Source organism: Pseudorasbora parva, chromosome 23, assembly GCF_024679245.1.
Source record: "Pseudorasbora parva isolate DD20220531a chromosome 23, ASM2467924v1, whole genome shotgun sequence".
NCBI lineage: Eukaryota > Metazoa > Chordata > Actinopteri > Cypriniformes > Gobionidae > Pseudorasbora > Pseudorasbora parva.
In genome coordinates, this window is record NC_090194.1 from 14682993 (window position 1) to 14706394 (window position 23402).

General features: G+C 38.2%; 2 protein-coding genes across 3 annotated transcripts; one reads left to right on the plus strand and one right to left on the minus strand.

Annotated features, from left to right (window-relative positions):
• Positions 1-1167: 1167 nt before the first annotated feature.
• prdm8a (PR/SET domain 8a) lies at positions 1168-6516 on the minus strand. The gene is made up of 4 exons (XM_067433422.1): positions 6316-6516; positions 6043-6240; positions 4346-4553; positions 1168-3732 (listed from the first exon to the last, which is right to left on the minus strand). Exons 1-4 carry the CDS (start codon positions 6316-6318, stop codon positions 2768-2770), a joined length of 1374 nt encoding a protein of 457 aa, XP_067289523.1. The 5' UTR covers positions 6319-6516; the 3' UTR covers positions 1168-2767.
• A 1513-nt stretch (positions 6517-8029) lies between these two features.
• antxr2b (ANTXR cell adhesion molecule 2b) lies at positions 8030-22840 on the plus strand. Of its 2 annotated transcripts, XM_067432790.1 has the most exons (18): positions 8041-8821; positions 9072-9143; positions 9566-9637; positions 9741-9822; positions 9896-10000; positions 10200-10268; positions 13142-13222; positions 13307-13367; positions 13456-13554; positions 13870-13939; positions 14386-14464; positions 15696-15791; positions 15882-15932; positions 16008-16103; positions 16186-16359; positions 16468-16548; positions 22407-22473; positions 22678-22840. In XM_067432790.1, exons 1-17 carry the CDS (start codon positions 8667-8669, stop codon positions 22443-22445), a joined length of 1482 nt encoding a protein of 493 aa, XP_067288891.1. In that variant the 5' UTR covers positions 8041-8666; the 3' UTR covers positions 22446-22473; positions 22678-22840. The 2 variants fall into 2 exon arrangements, with proteins under 2 accessions (XP_067288892.1, XP_067288891.1); XM_067432791.1 differs by lacking the exons at positions 16468-16548; positions 22407-22473; positions 22678-22840 and having other exon boundaries at positions 8030-8821; positions 15696-15802; positions 16186-16357.
• The last annotated feature ends 562 nt before the right edge of the window (positions 22841-23402 follow it).

Below are 23402 nucleotides of genomic sequence, written 5' to 3' on the forward strand. Positions count from 1 at the left end.
TATCTAATTTCTTTATTTTGTTTAGTTTATGCATATATGAGCATTATTCTAGCAAGCAAACAAGTACTCGTGTGTCACCTAGTGTCCAACACTATTTCTGCAGCAACTTGTGGTAGTACACTGCAAAAAAAAAATGCTTTTCTTACTTAGTATTTTTGTCTTGTTTCTAGTCTTGTTTTGCTGGTCTGAAAACCAAGGTGTGTTCAGGCGCATTGTTGATGTGTTTCTATTTTGAGGCAACTGAACATGACCGTGACATTGACCAACAAAAACCTGCTCTAAAGTCAATAGTACAGTATTTTTTGTTATTTAAAGGAACTGTATAGAAAACATGTATTTCAATTAATCATAAAATGGCTCTGATATGTCACTAGACATTACGAAATCATGTTCATTTCAAATACTTATATCACTGACAACAGTAGTCCGGCCAGGATATTGTCATTTAAAAGTTGTTGTTCCAGCCCTCAACTGATGTTGATGTTGACATGTTGTGTTTTGGGCTGAAGCTCCGCCCTCCACCTATCGACCAATCACGAAGTCAGTAGTGTTTCGGCTTCCGGGTTGCCAGCTCTGCTCTAGTTACTAGAGCTCCTACCTGGCAACCTCGATTCAGTGGGCAGAGGGAGACACCGCTCTACAGTCATTTAAAAGTGATTGAATTACCAGTTTTGGCCACTATCTTACATACACTTCCTTTAAAGGGTATGTTCGTAATATGTGCCTATATGCAGGTACACGGCACCCGTACACTACACTTATTACACAAACATTTTTCAATATTTTTTCAAACAAATTCCGCCTGGTAAATAGCGAATAAGCCATGGTGCACGCACAACTGACTTTTGGGAGATGAAACTCTGATAGGTTTAATCCATATCATGTCTAAAATACACCCATGGCTAATTGAGGGACTAGGTACAACCCTTTTGGACCATGAGCCTGGCACGCCAACCTTGTTAAACTAGCCATACGCTTGTATTTTAAAAATAGGGCCCATAAAGTTTAAACCATTTAAACGCACAAATACAACAATAAGAATCTGTAGGTGCCTTCTTTCACAAAGACTTTTAATGCTGTTATATGATACAAATATTTGCAAAAAGCAAAATATTTTATTTAGAAGTACAATAAAATACTGATGACATTGTATTATTATCATTTTTTTTTTGACAGCACAAATTCATGGTAACATTGATCCATTCAAAAGACATTTATGTAGCTTCTTTCACTAAATAAATTAGTTAACAACACAAAGGGGCACTGAATGTAAAATAGGATTTAGCAATTTATACAGATGTATCAAACCATTAAAAATAAACTTAAATCTAATATGAGACCTTGTGTAACCCGCCCCTTTTCAGCACTGCGCTCATTGTCGTCCGGTTTGTATTTCCACAGTATGAAGGTAAGAGCTTGCACATTTATGAATGAATCTTCCTGGTCTACTGACATTTGTTAAGACGTCCACTTCAAACATTACAATGCTCATGATAAGTTTCTCTACAATAATTACATCCACTTCATCTGCTAAAAACATCGACAGCGACACCATAGAAATATACAGCGCTAATTCAAATGCAATTCTAAAGAAGGCTGTGTTTCTCTGCAGCGTAAGGTCTATAAACATAAATCTTAAAGGGATAGTTCACCCAAAAATGAAACGGATGTCATTAATGACTCACCCTAATGTTGTTCCACACCCGTAAGACCTTCGTTCATCTTCAGAACACAGTTTAAGATATTTTATATTTAGTCCGAGAACGTATGCAAGTGTATGCACACTATACTGTCCATGTCCAGAAGGGGAATAAAAACATCATCAAAGTAGTCCATATGACTAAAGTCACAATGTAGAATGTCGATGTAATTGTCAACATCAGTTTGTTAGTTAGAATTTTTTGGAAGCATCGAAAATACTTTACATTAAAATACAGTCGCGAATGCGGATTGAAAACAAACACGGAAGAGAAGACCATGCTGAGTAAAGTCTTATATTTTTGGTCCAAAATGTATTTCCGATGCTTCAAGAGATTCTAATTAACTAACTGATGTCACATATGGACTACTTTCATGATGTTTATTTACCTTTCTGGAAAGGGACAGTATACCGTACTAAAGAGTAAATGCAGAACTGTGTTCTGAAGATGAACGGAGGTCTTACAGGTGTGGAACGACATTAGAGTTATTAATGACGTAATTTACATTTTTGGGTAAACTAACCCTTTAAGTTGTTCCAAATCTGTATGAATTTCTTTGTTCTCATGAACACTCGGCAGCCATTGACTACCATCGTATTTTTTCCCCACTATGGTAGTCAATGGCTGCCAAGATCTGCTTGGTTACAAACCTAATTGTTTATTTTTTCCAAATTTCTCCGTTTGTGTTCAGCAGAACAAAGAAGTATATTTTTGTAAGGGGTATATTTTTTAACTTGAGGGTGACTAAATGACGACAGAATTTTTATTTTTGGGTGAACTATCCCTTTAATGTTTTGTGTAAGTAATGCCCCTGGGTAAGTGCCCACCAAAGTTTTCACTGAAATTCATTGGGCCTAGAACAAAATGAGTACACTCAGAGAACCTAGTGGACCTCATTCACATTCCCTAATCTCTGATGATGGCATTGACCACTGCTAAAATATATAGTAACTGAATAACATTTCAATTTGAGGTTGACTTTTAATATATACTCTTCAAAAATATTTTAAATGCTTATTTGGATAGGAGGAACTAGATGGGAGAGGAATATTTTTTTTAGCATGAGTTTATGCATGAGATGTCATGTGACGTGACAGGTGATGGCGCTCTCTGAACGCTTCCTTGCATATCGGACACTTCAGCCTCTCATCCCTGTGACTCGGCTGCTTCTCATCTGACATCGCCCTCTTGTGGTGGGACCTCATGTGTTGCACCAGATCTGATGTCATATGGAAAGAAATGTTACATTTAGCACACCAGTTCTGCATAGGTAGACCGAGAGAAGACAGAGAGGGGGGCAGTAGCGGCTGCAAAGGAGCAGAGCGCGGTTGCTTGGGCCAAAGGTTTGCGCCGGGAAGAAGAGGCAACTGTTTGGGAAGGTCCTTATATAGCAAAACAGAGCTCTGGAAGTCGAGTGGTAGAATGCTGGGGAGGATAGCTGTCCTGTTTTGGGTGGTGCCATTGGTAAGGCAGGAGGCATATACGACATGAGGCGTGATACGTGGAGGTTGTGTGAACGCGCTCTTCCTGTCTTTTTCACCTGAAACATCATATAACCCTCTACTGGTGAAAGCAGGCTTGGCCAATATTGTAATAGGTTTCAATTCCTGCCTCTCTGGTTCTGTCGTGCCTGGTGTTGGGCTGCACTGCAAATGTCGGCCCTTGCTGAAAGACTTTTTGCTGGCAGAGGAATGTCTATTCACTCCATTAACACAAAACCTTTTAATGGACACCTCTTTATCCCCATGGATGTCAAAAGACGACGGTTCTCCATCACTCTCATCTGTGTCTGATTCAAGAGAACGTCTTCTTTTGGTGCTCTTTGCGTCCGCGGATCGGGTTTTCCTGCAATTCTCCAGCTCTCGAGCTAAATTGTGGAAGTCTGTGGTAGGTTTGCTAGTCAGTGAATGAATTTCTGGGACGGTGAGTTTCTTCGAAAAACATGTAGGCTTCTCTATGCAGAAAAATCTCTGGTGTGCCAGTAAAGGGAATTCAAAGAGAAAACTCTGTTTGCATTCAGAGCAAATAAAACCTTAAAAAGAGAAAGATAAGAAGTCAATTTACAATAATTTCATTGAAACATTTAAGAATTAACAGTCTTTTCTTTCAAAAACACTGATTTATTCAGAAATTAAAGAAATAGCTCACCCAAACATGAAAATGCTGTCATCATTTACTTAGTTGTTCCAAACATGTATACATTTCTTTGTTCTGCTGAAAGCAAAATAAGATATTTTGAAGAATGTCATAACCAAACAGTTGTTGGACCCCATTGACTTCCATATTATTTTTCCCCTTCTATGTAAGTCAGAACAACTGTTTAGTTCCCTATATTCTTCAAAATATCTTCTTTTGTGTTCGCCATTATTTTTGGGTGAACTATCCCTTCAGTAGCTTATTTGAGTGAGTCATTGTATCATCAATTTACCTGATTCGTTCAAAAACACTGATACATTCAGGAAGAAAACAAGTGACCATCTTTATGAGTCAGTCATTGAATCATTCACAACCGAATTGTTCAAAACATTGATTCATTCTAAAACCAAAGATCCAATATAATATATATATATATATATATATATATATATATATATATATATATATATATATATATATATATATATATATATATAATGTATTCAAACCTTTTGTGTTCTTTTGCTCTGTGCTGAGACCAAGCAGTTTGGATAGATCTCTCCCATACCAAGCTAAAAGCTCAGTGTTTTCAGGAATATCCTTTATGGCTCTGAAACATAGATGCCCGTTCTTCATATATGCCTCTAGATTTTGTTCCTGTGCGTTCCTAGCCGACTGAATCATCTGCAGACATTCGCTGGCCGCTGATGGGTCGATCTGATCAATGCAAAAGAACATGTCCTTAAGATCGGAATATTAATGCATTTACTATTTGTAATACCAATGTCTTACATCCAATTAATTTGCATAATTTATAATAGCTTAATGGTTAGATCGGTGTCACATGGTGAAGTGGCCACACGGGCTATATCTCAGTAACTTTAAGGTTTTCTCGCAACAAATCCTGATTTTCTCTAGCAGTGGTTTTGTAATTGGGTCAAAACTAAGTTCTTGTTCAAATTTTAAATAATGAGTAAATGCACATAGTCTTCTTCTTCCAAAACGTGTTCTGTCTTACTCTGATTCACAATAAGCCTATTATAAGTGTTTATATTTTCGACAAGACATGATGGTTTTCACTGTGAATTGTCTATTGCCCTTTCAGTGTCATTTCATTATGGTTGCTGTAGCACTGTGCTGGTTATATCTCTTAAGTTTTATGAGCAGTTTAATCCCGCTCTCTTTTTTTTTTGTTATGATAAAGAAACATACTCATCTGCACAGTCACACACAGCCGAAGAACAACCAAATAATATTCTTAATCAGATTATTTGAAACTTGATCATATAATTTTATAATAGCTGGAAAAACACAGCACTAGTTCACACCATTTTGGACCCACTTTATATTAGGTGGCCTTAACTACTATGTACTAACATTGTAATTAATCCTTTGATACAATGCACTAATTATGTAGTACATACATGTTTTTACATTGTACTTACATTTTAAAAAATGTAAAAAGCATGTAATTATGTCTGTAATTAATTTATCTTGTTACATTTGTAATTACACAGTTGGCACTTCCCTTACACCTAACACAGTAAGTACATTGTACTTATTTTTTAATATAAGTACATAGTACTTAAGGCCACCTAATATAAAGGGAGGCCGTTTTTTTATTTATTTATTTATTAATGTCAGGTCAGAGGAAGTTATCTTGTATTTTCAGTTTCACTGTAGTTGTTTGTTCTACTTATTAAAGGAATAGTTCACCCAAAAATGGAAATTCTGTTATTTACTCACCCTCAGTTTATTCCATATCTGTGAAGAATGGTAACCAGATTGATTTCCTTATAGGAAAAAATACTATGGAAGTCAATGGTAACCGTCAGTTGGTTACCAGCATTCTTTATTGTGTTCAACAGAAGGAAGAAACTCTCAGGTTTTGAACACCAAAGGTGAATAAATAGGCAAATGAAAAAGAAAAAAAAAACACATTTTTAGGTGACCTTTCCCTTTAAAATACTTGTTTCACTGTTTAATATAGGCTACTAATTACAACAGTTTATATAGGCTATTTTAAAAATACCTTTTTAAAGGTAAAGTTCTCAAATGTAAAAAGAGGTTTAAATGTGTTGAATCAACGGCTACCCTTTTCCTAGTGAATTTAAGCCAATTATTTATATAAATAATGTCTCATGCTAACAAATGTCCACTGTGTAGAAGTGTAAGAGTAAGCCATTCATTGAAGAGCGCGAATTACCTGGAGCACGTAGGCAGTAGCGCGTCTGTCCGAGCACTTGCTGGCGATGAACGCGATGCTGTCACACAGAGAGGTGTGTGTTACAGCACAAGGGCCGAGCACAGCTCCTGCGGGCACAGCTCGAGAGGTGATGATGCTGCTCAGCGAGCTTCTAATCCAGCGCTTAGCATGCAGAAACCGCGCGCTTTCCTCTGGACCCTGAGACATTAGGCCTGCTTTTAAAACCAAATTCATTTTCTGTATATCATTTTTAAATCATAAACATTATCTTACCATTTTAATCTAGAGCACAGATAAACTACTCTCCGTTGAGTGTGTTAGAGTCCTGACTCCTGATCCTACTGGATGCTCTGAGCGATGGTTCTTAAATTATAAGCGCAATCATTTAGGCTATCTGCGGGAACCAATGACTCCGCCCCGATCCTTCTGACCTCTGGTCTCTCTGTGCTCTTATCCCTGATCCGAGTCGTTCTGGCTCAGTGTCGCTTATGGCAGGGTGTGTGTGCATGATCTTTTGCTCAAACGTCTAACCTGACATCGCTGAGATGAGCTCATTACTGTCATATTTACAGCAGTGCGCTCAGGCGTTAATGATCAATTATGGCTGCGGGCTATTATTCGAATTTAGATACAAACTAAGGTGCTCTCTCTCTCTCTCTCTCTCTCTCTCTCTCTCTCTCTCTCTCTCTCTCTCTCTCTCTCTCTCTCTCTCTCTCTCTCAACCAACACAATTGGTGAACCTTTTACTCTTGTCTGATGTAGGCTACATGAATATGTGAATATCTTTAAATCCCTCTAAATGTAGAAAAATATTTTTTATTTCCATTTAAAAGCACCATGTAGGCCTGTATGCAGGTACACTCGAAACCATCCGCAAAAAGTATCCATGACGAAAGGATTGCCAACTTAAATTGTAATTTTTTTTTTGGGGGGGGGGGGGGGGGGGGGTTTAAATGAATGGCGAATATACATCAACCAGGCATAACATTATGACCACTGACAGGTGAATTGAATAACTGGTTATCTCTTGATCATGGCACCTGTGAGATATATATTCTGTCCTCGAAGTTGATGTGTTAGAAGCTATCTATCATAAGTGGTCCAGAGAAGGAACAATGCTGAACTGGCTACAGGATCATGGTAGGCCAAGGCTCATTGATGCACATTGGGACGAAGGCTTGCCCATGTGTTCCGATAAAACAGACAAGCTACTGTATAGCTCAAATTTGTTTAAGAAGTTAATGCTGGTTCTGATAGAAAGGTGTCTGAATACACAGTGCATCAGACCAGTCAGGGTGACCATGCTGACCCCTGTCCACCGTCGAAAGCGCCAACAGTCGGCACGTGAGCATCAGAACTGGAGCAAAGAGAGAAGGTGGCCTGGTCTGATGAATCGTGTTTTCTTTTACATCACGTGGACGGCTGGGTACGTGTGCTGCATACCTGGGGAACACATGGCACCAGGATGCACTAAGAAGGCAAGCCAGCAGAGGCAGTAATGTTATGGCTGATCGGTGTATATCTTGTGTTTCTCCGTGGGGGCTTGCCCCTTACCGTGGGTGCTGGAGCCCCCGAGCATCCATGGGATCGGGACCCATGGCCCTGCTGCCAGGGTGTGGTGGGTGGGTGGATGCAGCGGGGAGCAAAAGAGGGTCCTGAACCGAGTAGTGTAGTGTGTGGATGGGGTAGTTGGTGGTCAGACTTTTGTGATTGACAAAAGGAGGGTGGCTTGGTTGTTGATCACTGTTAACACGGGCCGGTTGCATAACAACTTTGTTTCTTTCTCACAAAACCTTATAGTATGCCTCCTGAACGCTTTCCATATATGGCAAGCTTCTCACTGTATTATTGCGCGATACATTTGTATACATTTTGTAATGTTTTAGCCTGGTGGTCGCTTTTTACTGCCATTAGGCTTATAGGAAGGAGCGCATGTCATCATGAGATAGAAGGATAAGGCATTGGAGCAACAGCAGGGTGAGTAAAAGATGGCTTTAATTTCAAGGTAAGGTTGTCCCTTTAAGACTAGTCTTACAAGTTAGGTTTTTTCTTTTTTTTCTTTAAGACTTCATAACTTGTTAAAAATCAGTTACATAAACGTAGACGGGTCTAATTTGATACCCAAAAGTAAGACTGCTAATGGGTCATACTAGTGCCTGCACTGGCCCCACATGCTGTATACACCAGTATGATCTAGCCTGTGTGGTAGACACAACTGTATAAATCGCGAAAATTCCCTCTACATTAGCCTACTATTGTTGCCAAAGGCATTTCGTATGGTGCTCTCAATCTGATCACACGCTCTTGCAAGAGCGCAACAGCAAATTCAGCGCATGCGCACCGAATCACCACTCCTGTCCCATGTTAACCGGACCCGCTGAGAATGGAATAGAAAAAACGGAATAAAATTAATCTCGAGTGGATGAGATGGATCTTTGAGAACGGGAAAATACGAATAACAATTCCCTAAGGCCGATGCAGGAGTGGCTTTTTAAAGAGTGTTTTTTTTATTCTTCGATGGCGAGCGCGCGCTGTCATGCAGGAGTAAAATAACTGCTCGCTCGGTCCACGCGCGTCAACTGCATTTCTACTACTAGATTTGATGTGTTCCCCTTAACAACGACATGCAGTACATGACAGGAACGAGAGGAGACAGCGATCATGCCATTAAAGCCACTTGGGTCCTCCAACTTTTCTGCATCTCTCTCCTGACTTCATTTGGGAAAGGAGAAGATGGGTCTTGCCATGGAGCCTTTGATTTATATTTTGTTTTGGATCGGTGAGTTTGACAGCATTTAATCAACTGCGTGTGTGTGTATTTATGTTTATAAAACGTGCATACACACGCCCACCTCGTCTTATGTGTTCGCCTGACTGATATTATCAATAAAATTAATAAATCCAGTGAGTTTATTATCCTGGTATTTTTAGGTACCCTACACTTTATTTATTTTTTCTACAAAGCTCTCAGGAGCCCTTATATGGCCCTGTTTCTCTTCGAAAGCACTCACAGTTCTCTATCATTCTAGGTCAGGCAGTGTGTCTGACAACTGGCTGGAGATATATACATTTGTGGAACAACTTACTAATCGATTTGTAAGGTAAGAAACGACCAGTTAAACTCTATTTATAAGTTGCTTTTTTATAATCAACTAACAAATAGGCTAACTAAAGCTATCAGATGGGGTAACTTATAGAGTTTCAGGACTACCACACTCAAGTGCCTGGTTCAAACCACTTGTTTGAGTCCCAGACTCTTGCACATGTGTGGAAACTAAATATAAACTTAATTTTAGATTACTATGTTTAACTTTAGTCTGTGTAAGATGTGTGTTTGGATTAGTGTGTGGTATGGTGACCTACTTGATGCTTGTTTTGGGCATGAGGGCACAGTGGTCAACCTCAAATAGTGTCACAGTACACCAATTACTGCACTACTAAATAGTTATAGGGTATATTTAAAAAAACATCATTTTTTTGTAAATTTGATTTTACATTCCATTATTGTTTCTAATCCCTTTAGCCCGAAAATGAGGGTGTCCTTCATAGTGTTTTCCTCTAGTGCAGAAGTTGTGTTACCTCTCACTGGAGACAGGTGCGATTTCATTTAGTCTATTGTGAGTCATACTGTAGTTTTGTTAATATAAATTCTACAGATCAAAAGCATATATAGCTGATGTGTTTTCCTGGGCATTTAGGGCAGCTATTGATAATGGTCTGCAGAAGCTGAGCGAGATCAAACCTGCTGGTGATACCTTCATGCATGAGGGCTTAATAAAGGTAAATAGCTTATTCTCAAATGGATATATTGCACATATTATGTCAAATGTCATAACAAATAAAAACATGTTAGGCATTAGAACAGATGACTAAGCAGGGTGGAAGAGCATCTAGCATCATCATTGCACTCACTGATGGGAAGCTGGAGGTATATCCACATGACCTTGCTGTGAAAGAGGTAAAGCAGCACAACACGGATATGAAATATTTATGTTGCATAACCTATGCACTTAAATGAAAATTATGTACTGAGATAAAGTCAGTCCAATACAACTGTTAAATGTTGACATGTTTAGCATTTATATAAATATTATGCTCTTTAATTTTTAATAACATATTTAATAATGAATTAATGAATTCCCTGTGTGCTTCCTCAGGCGGATCAGGCGAGGCAGTTTGGTGCACGGGTTTATTGTGTTGGCGTGAAGGACTTTGATGCAAACCAAGTAAGACTTTTCAACAAATGATAAAACCTGCTGTGGAATATGCTATTAAAACATACTTAATATTAAAGACTTACATTTTTTCACCTATTGGATAATAAAACGTATGAAAAATCCCATAGAAGGACATTGAAGGAGGGACCATAGTGAGCCATATAGTGACCACAATATCACAAAGACCTGGGAGTGGACTCTTGACGAGCAACCACCCAGAACAGCTGCTATATTGTTTATATATAAATGATCTTATAAACTCTCTGAACATTTAAACAACCACAAAGCAGCCTGGCGACCACCCAGCCCCCCTTATGAAAAAGAAGTATATACTTTGTTCATTATGAAGTATACTTCAGTAATGTTCAAATATATTTTTGAGTATACTTTATGAAGTAAGTATAATAATGTTTACTATTTTAATACTGCTTGGGACTAAATTAGCCCAAATTTAGTGTATAAAAAGTATACATTCAAGTGTACTATAAGTGTAACAGTAGTAAATTTTAAGTGCACAACTACTTTTCTCATTTGTACTTCATCTGTACAAGTGAACTTATAAGTAGCCTATATTATTACGGTATTTAAATATTTCAATTTTTAGTTTATGAAAGTGTATACTCTCAGTAAATTACTAGTTTAGTAGTTTTATACTGCAAGTATACTTGTATGTTTTCTTTAGGTGAACATCATACTTATAGTTTACTATTTATTATTTTTGCACTGTAAGTATATACTAGGCTACTATGTATTTACGTATAATTATTTTATACTTGAAAAATAGCCTACCTTTAACTGTACTTTAACTAATTTAAAAAACATGTTATTATAGCTTAATGCATCCTTTTTATTAACACTTGAATGTGGGTAAGTTTCATTAAAAAAGGCAACATTTTAAACAAAAATCGAGTCCATCAACATCCCAAAGCTTCACAGTCGTTTACTCTTCATGGGTATTTCATTCAGCAAGGCTGTTCAGAGTTATATGCTGCTTAATGTTTGATGATTGCATATTGTACATTTGCATGAGCAATCTTCTATCACTTGTTTCTGCTTCTTCGCCTGTGTTTTGATCCAGAGATTCTGTACTAGAAGATGTGTCATAGCGTGTCCTACCCTATAACAGTGAAAACATGGATACCCGGACTTCTCGAAAATTCAGTCAGTGGCGGGGAAAGAGTAATATAGATTTGAAGTAAATTCCTATGTACACTATGTGGACTCATTCATTGATTCTATATGACCACCAGTGGACTAGCCTACACAATAATTTAGACAATCAGAATTATCTGAATTAGGAACACATCTGTTCTCTTTAAAAATCAGTACTTTCAAACAATGTCAGACTGTTTGTAAAACTATGTGAAAAAAGTATAGTTGATAGGCTAATGAATCAGTCAAACAATTAAACACAACACAAGCCAAGTATACTTAGAATACTTGATTATACTTTATATATCTCAATCAAAAGAAAGAGTACAAGTACAGGCCAAATAAACATAATACTTTTTTGTCAGTATAAGTAGAGTATAAAATAGTATAAACTTTCTTATTTTTAGTTTAAAAGAAGTATACTAATAGCATAATTGACTAAATTTGTTTTCGTAAGGGGCACCCCCTAGCTACCACATAGATAGCAACATGCTAAAAACTTTAAAAACCACATAACAGCATGGCAACCACATAAAACTCTATCCACTCCATAGCAATGTGCTAATACCCACTCTGAACACCCTGGCAACCACATAACAGCATGGCAACCACATAGAACACTCTATCCACTCCATAGCAATGTGCTAAAACCCACTCTGAACAACCTGGCAGCCGCATAACAGCCCGGCAACCACATAGAACACTCTATCTACTCCATAGCAATGTGCTAAAACCCACTCTGAACAACCTGGCAACCGCATAACAGCCCGGCAACCATGAACACCCTATCTACTCCATAGAAATGTGCTAAAACCCACATGAGAACACCTTAGCAACCACATAACAGCCTAGCAACCACCTAGAACACCATATCTACCCATAGCAAAAAACCAGCAACCTTAGCAACCACCATCTTTGAAACGCCTCTCGGGCATGCAAGTGCAGCTCCTATATTTTTGAATAGGGAAACATTGAATTCTCTAAAACTTTTCGCCAAGCTTCCGATTAAATTTCATATTTGTGATCGCCAATGAAATCTGACAACAACTGTCTCATACATTTCTAAACGCTTGAATCGTGACAAAAAGCTGCATTTTTCAGCCTGGACAAAACAAATGCGCATGCGCAATCCTTAACGTGCGTAACACTGCCTGTTTCTATAGCAATGAATGAATGAATGAATGAATGAATGAATGAATGAATGAATGAATGAATGAATGAATGAATGAATGAATGAATGAATGAAGGAATGATCTATAGCAACCAAAGCTTCTGTGAATATTACCCACTCAGAACACCTCAGCAACCCCATAGAAACACCTTGGCAACCACCCAAACAACTAGTGGTATATTTCACACCGCAAAGCAAAATGTTCTACAGAAAATGTCAAAATCTATTTTTTGGCATTCTCTTTTGTCTGAATCTGTTGTGGTCCATCAGTTGTTTTATTGCTTGTAATTGCTGTCATAGGAATGTTGTTGTCATGGCGATATTGTTTTTCTATGTGCATAAGTAACAGCATTAGTGTAACAGAGGCATCCTTTATATTGACTGTGGTGGATGTGCTTGTCTGATGATGCTGAGTATAATTGGATTCTCCAGAGCACATATCCGGCTCTTTTTACATTAGCAAGAGATTGATTCTGGCATGGGGAATGGTAGCAAGATGTTTTCAAGAACTGGCACATACTGAGATTTCCTGAATTCCTGATCTTGTGTTCATAATCAGCTTATAGATATTGCAGACAGCAAAGACCAAGTGTTTCCTGTCCTGGATGGATTTCATGCCCTAAAAAACATCGTAAATTCGGTGAGGTTTAGCATAAGCAAAAATGACATTTATTACATGCGGTTTGTATGCTGCCTTCTATTTAAGTTGTATTTGTGTTTACAGATTTTAAAGAAATCATGTGTAGAGATTTTTAACCTCGAGCCCTCCAGCATTTGTGTGAATGGTACGTCTAAAAAGTCCATGTGTGCTATATTTTATCCCTTTTTGGACTCATGATCATGACTAATTTCAGTGTAAACATTGTGTTTTAGAATCGTTCAACATCGTTTTGAGAGGAAGGGGCTTCACGCAGGGAAGAACCTCAGAGGGTGTGGTCTGCACTTTATCTGTCAATAAACAGGATCCTTACAGTAAGCCATTCAAAGCATTCCATCTATTGTAAAACAAAACAAGACTTCCCTATCCACAAAGATGCTCTTCATAAAACAAGGCATATAATTCAACTCCACATTCAGCAAATGAATAAGTGGCATGGTAAGCCACAATGCTATTATTATTTTTTTGTTAGCAAGTGTGATCCCAAAATCCGCATGGCCTCGAGAGGCTCTTGCTCTTTTTAGCCGATGGGGAAGTTGCATGCAAATACATCCTTAAATAAAGCCTCTGTGTTTCAGCCTGTATTTGGCATTTTACGGCAATCTCATGCTGCTCTCCCTTCCTTCTAGATGAGAGGCCGAGTATAGTGAAGGATAATTACGTGCTGTGTCCTGCTCCAGTGTTGACCGAGGTTGGACAGTAAGTGGCATTCGACCAGCTTCTGTTGGAGAACAGTGGCTCTCCATTCAGAGCTACAGCTGTTACAAGCCGACATGCAAAGGGAACGAGTTCATCATCTTTTCCCGGCCGCTTCTATATCTCGGTTTCTGTTTATAGCTTAGCTAATAGACAACTGATAAGCGGCAGGCTCAGCGCAGGGCTGAAACAAAGCAGCGTGTGTGACGACAGCACATTTTTGTTCGCCAGCTAAAGAGAGACACAGAACGATCCACCGTTTGCTTTTCGTCACTGCCAAGATTGTTTTGAACAGATGAAAGGGATTTTTCCCAAATCGAACAACTTCATTCATCTTGTTGTTTTGTAAAGAATACTTTATCAAGGCGCTGCTGGCCTCACTGAATGACAAACTGTGCGCCGCCTTAGCCGCTAAATCATGTAATAACGGACTTTCCCTCTCTCAACAGCTCCATCGATGTGCTCATTAGTCTGAATAATGGCCAGTCTTTCATTTCAAGTCCAATCACAGTATACGCCACCACATGTGTAAGTACTCAAAACTATTTTTAATAAATGTATTAACTATAAAAATACAGAAAAAAGGTCAGTAAATATCATAGTGAACACTCTGGTTATAGGAAACAAATGAAACCCGATTTTATTTGAGCTTTGGTTCGTGTGTATATATATATATACTGATCAGGCATAACATTATGACCTACTATTGTGTTGGTCCCCCTTTTGCTGGCAAAACAGCCCTGACCCGTCGAGGCATGGACTCCACTAGACCCTTGAAGGTGTGCTGGCACCAAGATGTTAACAGCAAATCCTTTAAGTCCTGTAATTTGTGAGGTAGGGCCACCATGGATCGGACTTGTTTGTTCAGAGAATACCGTTTCCATGAAAGGGTGTACATGGTCTGCAACAATGCTTAGGTAGGTGGCACGTGTCAAAGTAACATTCACATGGATGGCAGGAACCAAGGTTTCCCAGCAGAACATCGCCCAAAGCATCACACTGCCTCCACCGGCTTGCCTTCTTCCTATAGTGCATCCTGGTGCCTTGTGTTCCCGACACACATGCACCCGGCCATCCACGTGATGTAAAAGAAAATGTTATTCATCAACCAGGCAACGTTTCCTTTGCTCCATGATCCAGTTCTTATACTCCCACTGTTGGTGCTTTCGGCGGTGGACAGGGGTCAGCATGGGCACCCTGACTGTTCTGCGGTTATGCAGCCCCATACGCAAAAAACTGTGATGCACTGTGTTTCTGACACCTTTCTATCAGAACCAGTATTAATTTCTGGAGCAATTTGAGCTACAGTGGCTCGTCTGTTTGATCGGACCACATGGGCCAGCCTTCGCTCCCCATGTGCATCAGTGAGCCTTGGCCGCCCATGACCCTGTCGCGGGTTCACCACTGTTCCTTCCTTGGACCACTTTTGATAGATACTGACGACTGCAGACCGGGAACACCCCACAAGAGCTGCATTTTTGGAGATGCTCTGACCCAGTCATCTAGCCATCACAATTTGGCCCTTGTCAAACTCGCTCGAATCTTTACGCTTGCCCATTTTTCCTGCTTCTAAAACGTCAACTTTGAGGACAAAATGTTCACTTGCTGCCCAATATATCCCACCCACTAACAGGCGCTGTGAAGAAGAGATAATCAGTGTTATTCACTTCACCTTGTCATAATGCTATGCCTGATCTGTGTGTATAATATACAATTTTTGGATGATTTATTGTAACAATGATCTTTTCATTTCTCATAGTCTGATGGGATAGTGATAGTCATTGTGATCCTGGTGCTGTTGGTGCTGGTGGGTTTAATTTTGCTCTGGTGGTTCTGGCCTCTCTGCTGCACTGTGGTGAGCACAAGGTTTGTTATTTCCCACACACTTCTGTATATTAATGAGATATTAATATTCATGAGGGCTGTTTTTCTCCTCCTGTGGCAGGTTATCAGGGATCCACCCCCATCTCGCCCTCCGCCTCCACGTCCGATACCTGTAGGTACATTGGAACTTTAGATATATGTGAATTAGCTGAATTGGCAATGCCTTGAAATTCTTGTTATCTTATAGGAACCTGAGGTGGATCCTCTGCCGAAGAAGAAATGGCCCACAGTGGATGCATCTTATTATGGTGGCAGAGGGCCTGGTGGTATTACACGCATGGAGGTAACACAACCATCCAAAGCAATCCATTGACGGCAAAAACAAAAGTTCTATTGATACACGCTAAAGTTTACAACATCCACAGGTTCACTGGGGTGAAACGGGCTCTACAGAGGAAGGGGCGCGGTTAACCAAAGCCAAAAATGCTGTGGTCAAAATGCCAGAGGAGGAGTTTGAAGAGCCTGTAATAAGACCCCCACCCAGACCACCACCAATATATCATGCCCCAGTTCAAGACAAATGGTACACTCCCATTAAAGTAAGTGTTCTGTCAAGTTGTTGCCTTTTGTTACTTGATTATGTACAGTATGTATTGAGCAATGTCATAATGTACTTTTGTGTATGTTTGTGTAATTTGCATTTGTAGAGTCGTTTTGATGCTGTGTTAGCATTGCTGCGTAGACAATATGACAGAGTTGCTATCATGAGACCTACAGCAAATGACAAGGTACAGTTCATAAATTAAATTAAAGTAAATTAAGTCTTAAAGGGATAGTTCACCCAAATTAAAATTCGGTCATTTACTCACCCTCATGTCATCTTTGTAACACAAATGAAGTTATTTTTGATTAAATCCAAGAGTTCTCAGTCCCCTCCATAGAAAGCTATGTAACACTTTCAAGGTCCAGAAAGGTATTAATCAAAAACATTGTTAAAATAGTCTGTGTGACTCCAGTGGTTCAACCTTAAAGCGGGGGTGAAATGCTGTTTCATGCATACTGAGCTTTTTACACCTTTAAAGACTTGGATTCCCATCCTAAACATAGACAAAGTTTCAAAAACTAATGTTGGACGTTTGATGGAGTATTTCTGTGTTAAAAATACTCCTTCCGGTTTCTCACAAGTTTTGGCGAGTTTTTTTCGAGTATGGGTCTACTTGACGTTAAATAGAGCGGAAGGTCCTTGTATGGGCCGTACGGGCTCTTCTCCTGGTAGGGTGCGCGCGCGAGTGACTAGAGGGAGAGAGAGGAAATGCACGCCGTAAACAGTCTCTCAGGTGCAGATCCAGTCGTCCGTGAACACTTATGACGCGCCGCGCTCCACTTTATTCCTATGGGTGACGTCGAGCGACTTCAACGCTTCAGCTCAGCATTCCGGGAAGGCAGCGCTGCATTTGAACCGATTTGAACGCAGAAATGATGGGAAGCTTCAAGGCATCGCTTCAGTCGCGCCGCAAAGTGGATTTCCACGGTCACTGCTGTCACAGGACTTCACCAAATCATACCAAAGAAGTGTGTTTTTGACAGAGCGTTCCCAGCGATAAAGATTCGGTCAGCTTTGGAAGCAGCGGGTGAGTAAATCAACTTCAAATGTCTCTGCTATTGGCTACCGTCGCATGAGTAAACATCAGTAAACGATACGATCGCGTGCTTCGTCATTCAAATGCGCTAACGGACTCCATTGTTGTTCTGTATAACATTAGTCTGACTCTGACGTGCAAAACCGTTTTGCTTGCTACCTCTAAGGTCTAGTCACATACAGTGTCCATAAACCGAATAATGTCCTCATAAACTGCGTGTAAAGACACACAAAGGCCCCTAAATACAGTACATACCACAGAGACGGACATCCTGATGTTGCCGTTTCTCCTGTTCAATTTATTTCAGCCTCAGATTTGATTGTGGATCATTATCTGTATTAGCTGAGATAGATGGGTTTCTCCACGCTTGAGGACGTCACCGCTTTGTGCACATTCGTCATTCTTTAGCTCCGCCCACACGATACGCCTCCAGGCGCTCGGTTTTTTCCGGAAAGACTCGGTACAGCCCATATTTCTTTTATAAATATGATAAAACTAAAGACTTTTCGGAGATATGAAGGATGCAATACTACTCTATAGGTACTCAAGATTGACATGAGATTGACTGAAACTGAGTGTTTCACCCCCCCTTTAATGTTATGAAGTGACGAGAATAATTTTTGTGTGCAAAAACAAACAAAAATAACGGTTTATTCAACAATTTCTTGCCTGTGTAAGAGACTGACACAGGATAGAAAGACATTTTTTAATAAAGTTGTTGCGCACAAAAAGTATTCTCGTCGCTTCATACAATTAAAGGGTTAGTTCACTCAAAAATGAAATTGATGTCATTAATGACTCACCCTAATGTTGTTCCACACCCGTAAGACCTCCGTTCATCTTCAGACACAGTTTAAGATATTTAATATTTAGTCTGAGAGCATATCTAAGTGTATCCACACTATACTGTCCATGTCCAGAAAGGGAATAAAAACATCATCACAGTAGTCCATATGTGACATCAGTTAGTTAATTAGAATCTCTTGAAGCATCGAAAATACATTTTGGTCCAAAAATAACAAAAACTACGACTTTATTCAGCATGGTCTTCTCTTCCTTGTTTGTGTTCAAACCTTAAATGAAGATCCAAACGGTTGTGAATCAGTGAATCGATCAATGATTCGGATGGCATGCCAAACTGCTGAAATCACGTGACACTGGCGATCCCAATCATTGATCTTAATATCTAAATATCCCTTTAAGGTTGAATCACTGGAGTCACATGGACTATTTTAAACTATGTTTTTAATACCTTTCTCGAACTTGAAATTGTTAAATAGTTGTCTATGGATGGATCAGAGAGCTCTTGGATTTCATCAAAAATATCTTAGTGTTCCGAAGATAAATGAAGCAAGGTCTTATGGGTTTGGAACGACATGAGGGTGAGTATCTAATGACAGAATTTTCATTTTTTGGTGAACTATCCCTTTAAATGAACGTAAAGAACTGTGAGAATGTGTCAGAGAACCTATCATTAATGTAAAAAAAAACTAAAGAAAAGGGGGAAATCACTCACAGGTCTTGACTGAATAACTTTTGTAGGTTTTTTGTAGCAAAAAAACTGAGCCCTGATATATTGTAGGCCACAGGTAAATGTGACATTATAATGGGTTTATGTGAAGATTGTTTTAAGTTTACTTAAAATTAGTTGTTATATTTTTTTTAGCCTTATAAATGTTACAATTGATAGCCTTCAATTATACCGTAATGTTGAATGGATATAATTAATAGCTAAAATTGAGTGGAAAAAAAATCATAATTGATTTAATAAATGTCAGTAGCAGTATTGGTATCAGTGATACTGGCCTTCATTCATAAAAAGAGGCCATTAAACAAATATTTAAAATAAAGGCCACTGTCTTTATGTTGATTATACATGCATTTGGTTTAATGAGATTAAATGTGATATTATTACATTAAAAAATATAGTTAGGTGTGATTAAACACTGTTTATTACAGAAAAATCTGTGATTGATTATAGTTAATTTATAATAAATGTATAATATAATAAGTTAATTTATAATTATAGGTAATTTATAACAAACACACACAAATTTTACATTTTAATTTGAACTTTTTTGTTGGTACTTTGCAGCAGTATTTTGAACAAAATGACAACATATTTTAATGGTCTTTTCTCTCAATTGGACTTTGTCTGATCATAACTGAGCTTGTCGCAATGCATTATGGGATTGCTCTTTTTGTTAAGCATTCTATGATTTGTCAAAAGGAGGTACAGTATTTAAGAAGGTAGCATAATGTTTCTGCCTACCTTTTAGAACAGGTCTATGATGCCTTAAAACACGACTTACTGTGTGTAGACTGCTCACTGGGCTTTGGCACAGAGCTCATGCAACTGCTTAGTTCAGTCCCTCATCTGGTCTGCTGAAAAGGCTCATTAGCACTAATAAGCTGCACAAATGAAGCTGACAGCCCTGTCACAGACAGACCAGATCGCACACACAAACGCACTCCCGTCATATATCTCGTTATGGTGTTCCGACTGGCTGTGAACTGATCCTCAAACCCACACTCATCATAGACGAGTCGTCAGGATTACAATCATTAGGCTGACCTGAATGTCAGAGTTCAGGTTGTCATTGATGCGGCCCTCGCCTGACACTTCCCTGCCGAAAGTAACCTCTGGCCTCTCGCTGATTTCACTGTCACACTCAGTTTGAGTTTAACTGAACATCCTTCTTGGGGACAATGTGAATGTTGTTGAAATGTTTGACAGTTAGTGGGCACAAATAGACTCATCTGACTCAAAACATTTTCATTTGATTTAAATCTCTCACTTAAATGCCTAAAAAACGTCTTCTTATGACAAGAGAAAATGAGTTAAAAACAAGATAGAATTAGCCTGGATGCCAGCCGAACTTAGCCCCGCCCTCAACATTTTTAGGTCAGGTGGTTCGGTCTGGAGTCTGGACTCTGGACTCGATCCATAGAGGAGTAATTATCCCCGAACAGAAACTGTTCGGACCAATGAAATCATCAAGGGTGGGCTTTAGACGATGACAGACAGATGATCAACAGTAACGTAATCATGCACGTCATCAAAGGGGCTTGGATTATATTTGTTCGAATCCTAAACAGAGCTTGTTTGTATCTGCATTCACCTTCACTATTTCTCTCAGAAATTATCATGTTGGGTAAGTACTCTGTGTATCATTAAATTCTTTTATTTTTTTACAACACCGGCAAAGATCGTTTATTCCAGCGCGTGTGCAGACAGGGTTGCCAAGTTTTTACCAAAAAACCTGCCAACTACTAGCCTTAAACAATAGCTTCTCGGGGGGTTCTCCGGGAAAAAAATGGTGTTGGGGGGGGGGGGGGGGTTGCCTGCTAAAATTCGCACTCATGGGTCTATATATCACATAATAGTCGCTTCAAACCGCGGACATAGAAAACCACCCGCGGAAAAAAACGTGGACTTGGCATCACAGTGCAGTTGAGCTCTGTCTGTTGACATTTGACAATGCGTCGCTTCGTTGCTCTGATTGGTTGTTGGTCTGTCCAATTGAGGTCTTTCCTGGTTCGGTTGAAACACGCCCCATAATCACAGCCCAGTGGAGCAGTTTCAGACTCATTTTCTGACTAGAATCGAGTATGACCACGTCAGGCTAGATAATAATAATAATATGGAAATATTAATCAAGGGAATATATATTTGTTCCAGTTTTTTTTTTTTTTCTCATATCATTTCCTGTTTACTAGACTTTGAGAGGTAGAGTTAGGAGTGTTTAACCTCCTGGGTGCCACTTTCCACATACGAGGACATTTATATTTTAGTTAAAAAAAACTATACAACATACATGACAATTTTAAGTCTGGATGTCCTGTAAAGAGCATCTTTTCAGAGGACAACAACTTCTGCTTGGTCTTTAAAAATTACTGATTGATCAAATTAAGCACTCTTATGGAAATATGATAATATTTTGGAATTATCATTAAATCGGACTCATTTTCAAATTGTTTGTTATAAATCAACATCTTAGGAAAATGTTATGGGGTTTCTAATCAATATATAATTTTCTGCAACAAAACAGGGCACTGATTTCATACATGCCTTAAATAGAGGACAAACCCATGTATGGCAATTTTGCATAAAGTAAAATGATATATCAGTCAATTCCGTTAAATGTATCATAACATAGCTGAGAATCGGGTTTAAACAAAGTTTGGTTAAAAACAAAAATCCTAAAACCTGAAAATTGATTGGTGAATGAAAAAAAATCCCTTTGTTTTGGCCTTTTAAATGTCATATAATTTCATTTCATGTCATTTTATTTTATTTGCATTATTTTATTTTAGTCCCGGTGGCCACTTATGAGGACATAGCATAACATATTAATAAAATATTTAAAAAATACCATTTTGTTATGTTTCTTATGCTCTAAACAATGTAATGACATGAAAAAATACTAACTTCAAAAGACCTTTTCCTGGAAATTTAGGAGGTTAAGGACTGTTTATACCAAGTCTGATGCAAAGAAATATTTTTTTTTTCATGTCAGATTTGCTATAAATAGGCCTTAATATCCGATACTGGTACCTGTTCTGCACTCATGGTACCAGATCTGTCCAAACAGGGTTTGTCAAGCATTAGTGTTGCTTGATTAACCGGCCTGACCTCCATCATTGCTGCTTCCTTACCACCAATTAAAATCAAATCCCTCTCAATTACTTCAAATTATCGTAGATGTCAGTGTGACAAAAATATTGTCGAAACAATTATTTTTTACCATATGAGATGCATTTAAAACATGCAGTGTGGATGATTTAGCATCAGTAGAGTTAATGTGATATATAATCAGTGAATGAGGGCATAGCTTATAACATGAGGCAGAGACATAGGAGATTTGATTTGTCATATTTCACATTTATAAGAGATAATGGGGTACAGAGATGGTGGAGATGAGTTGTAAGAGGGGGTGGTGGGATAGTCGGTCCTCAATTCTTCATGTGTAACAACCTGCTTTTGTTGGGTTTTTTTCTTTCAGGGGCGCTGTATCAAATTCACCCGGGTTCAGGGTCAATGACCAAACACAACATGTCCTTTACTTTAAAGTGAGTTCTGATCAATTTTAAGATACCTGGAAAGCCTAGAAATTTGGATGTACCTATATATATATATATATATATATATATATATATATATATATATATATATATATATATATATATATATATATATATATATATATATATATATATATATATATATATATAGGTACTTTTCTAATGTCACTTTCGACTAATGTCACTTTTCAGGGACGAAGGATTTGGGAATTCAAGCCCGTATGGATACAGTGTGCAAAGCTGTACTTCTGAATGACATCTTTTGCATTTTAATTCTGACAAGTATAAATCTATCCTGCTGATTTTTTTCTGCATGTCCTTTTTATGTGGTTGAAATCACTTTCATAACTATTCATTTTTTAATTAATTTTTTAAGTTTTCTAGGTACAAATCAACACAGTGCCTTCTTGTGAGTGTACTATCAACGGGTTTGTAAAGGAAAGAAATGTAAATAAGGATTTTTCATTATTATTATTCAAGATGTCAATTTTCCAGTTAATTAGTAGAGATGTTTATTTAATTATTTGTTCTTATTTTTATTTTTATTTATAATTTGACTTAATCCATAGATTGCATGTGTGATATTTGATAATTATGTAAATGAAATTTTAAATGCATTCAAATAAATTAAAATACAGTCCAAGTGTGAGAGTGTGATTTATGATGTAATAAATACATATATGATGAAATGTAGAAGCTTGTAATACCTTAAAAATGGTTCATTTATGAGATACAGTGAACACTGAATTTTTGATGTTATTCCTGATTATGTGATTTTATGAAAGCTCACAGCTCGGCAGACAGAGCAGTCATTTAGATAATCAGGGATTAATGTGAAGCATAATCAAAAGACTGTTTAATGTTTGATTATAGCATATTAGAATGTCTGAATATTCAAAATGATAATCCTAATCTTT

Coding starts and splice junctions, on each gene's coding strand:
- prdm8a (XM_067433422.1), bottom strand. Junction 4,554..6,042: donor CTACTGCCTACGTGCTCCAG/GTAATTCGCGCT, acceptor TGCATTGATCAG/ATCGACCCATCAGCGGCCAG. Junction 3,733..4,345: donor AGAGCAAAAGAACACAAAAG/GTTTGAATACAT, acceptor TCTCTTTTTAAG/GTTTTATTTGCTCTGAATGC.
- antxr2b (XM_067432790.1), top strand. CDS start 8,667: ATGCAGTACATGACAGGAACGAGAGGAGACAGCGATCATGCCATTAAA. Junction 8,822..9,071: donor TTATATTTTGTTTTGGATCG/GTGAGTTTGACA, acceptor CTATCATTCTAG/GTCAGGCAGTGTGTCTGACA. Junction 16,104..16,185: donor GTGGTATTACACGCATGGAG/GTAACACAACCA, acceptor CAACATCCACAG/GTTCACTGGGGTGAAACGGG.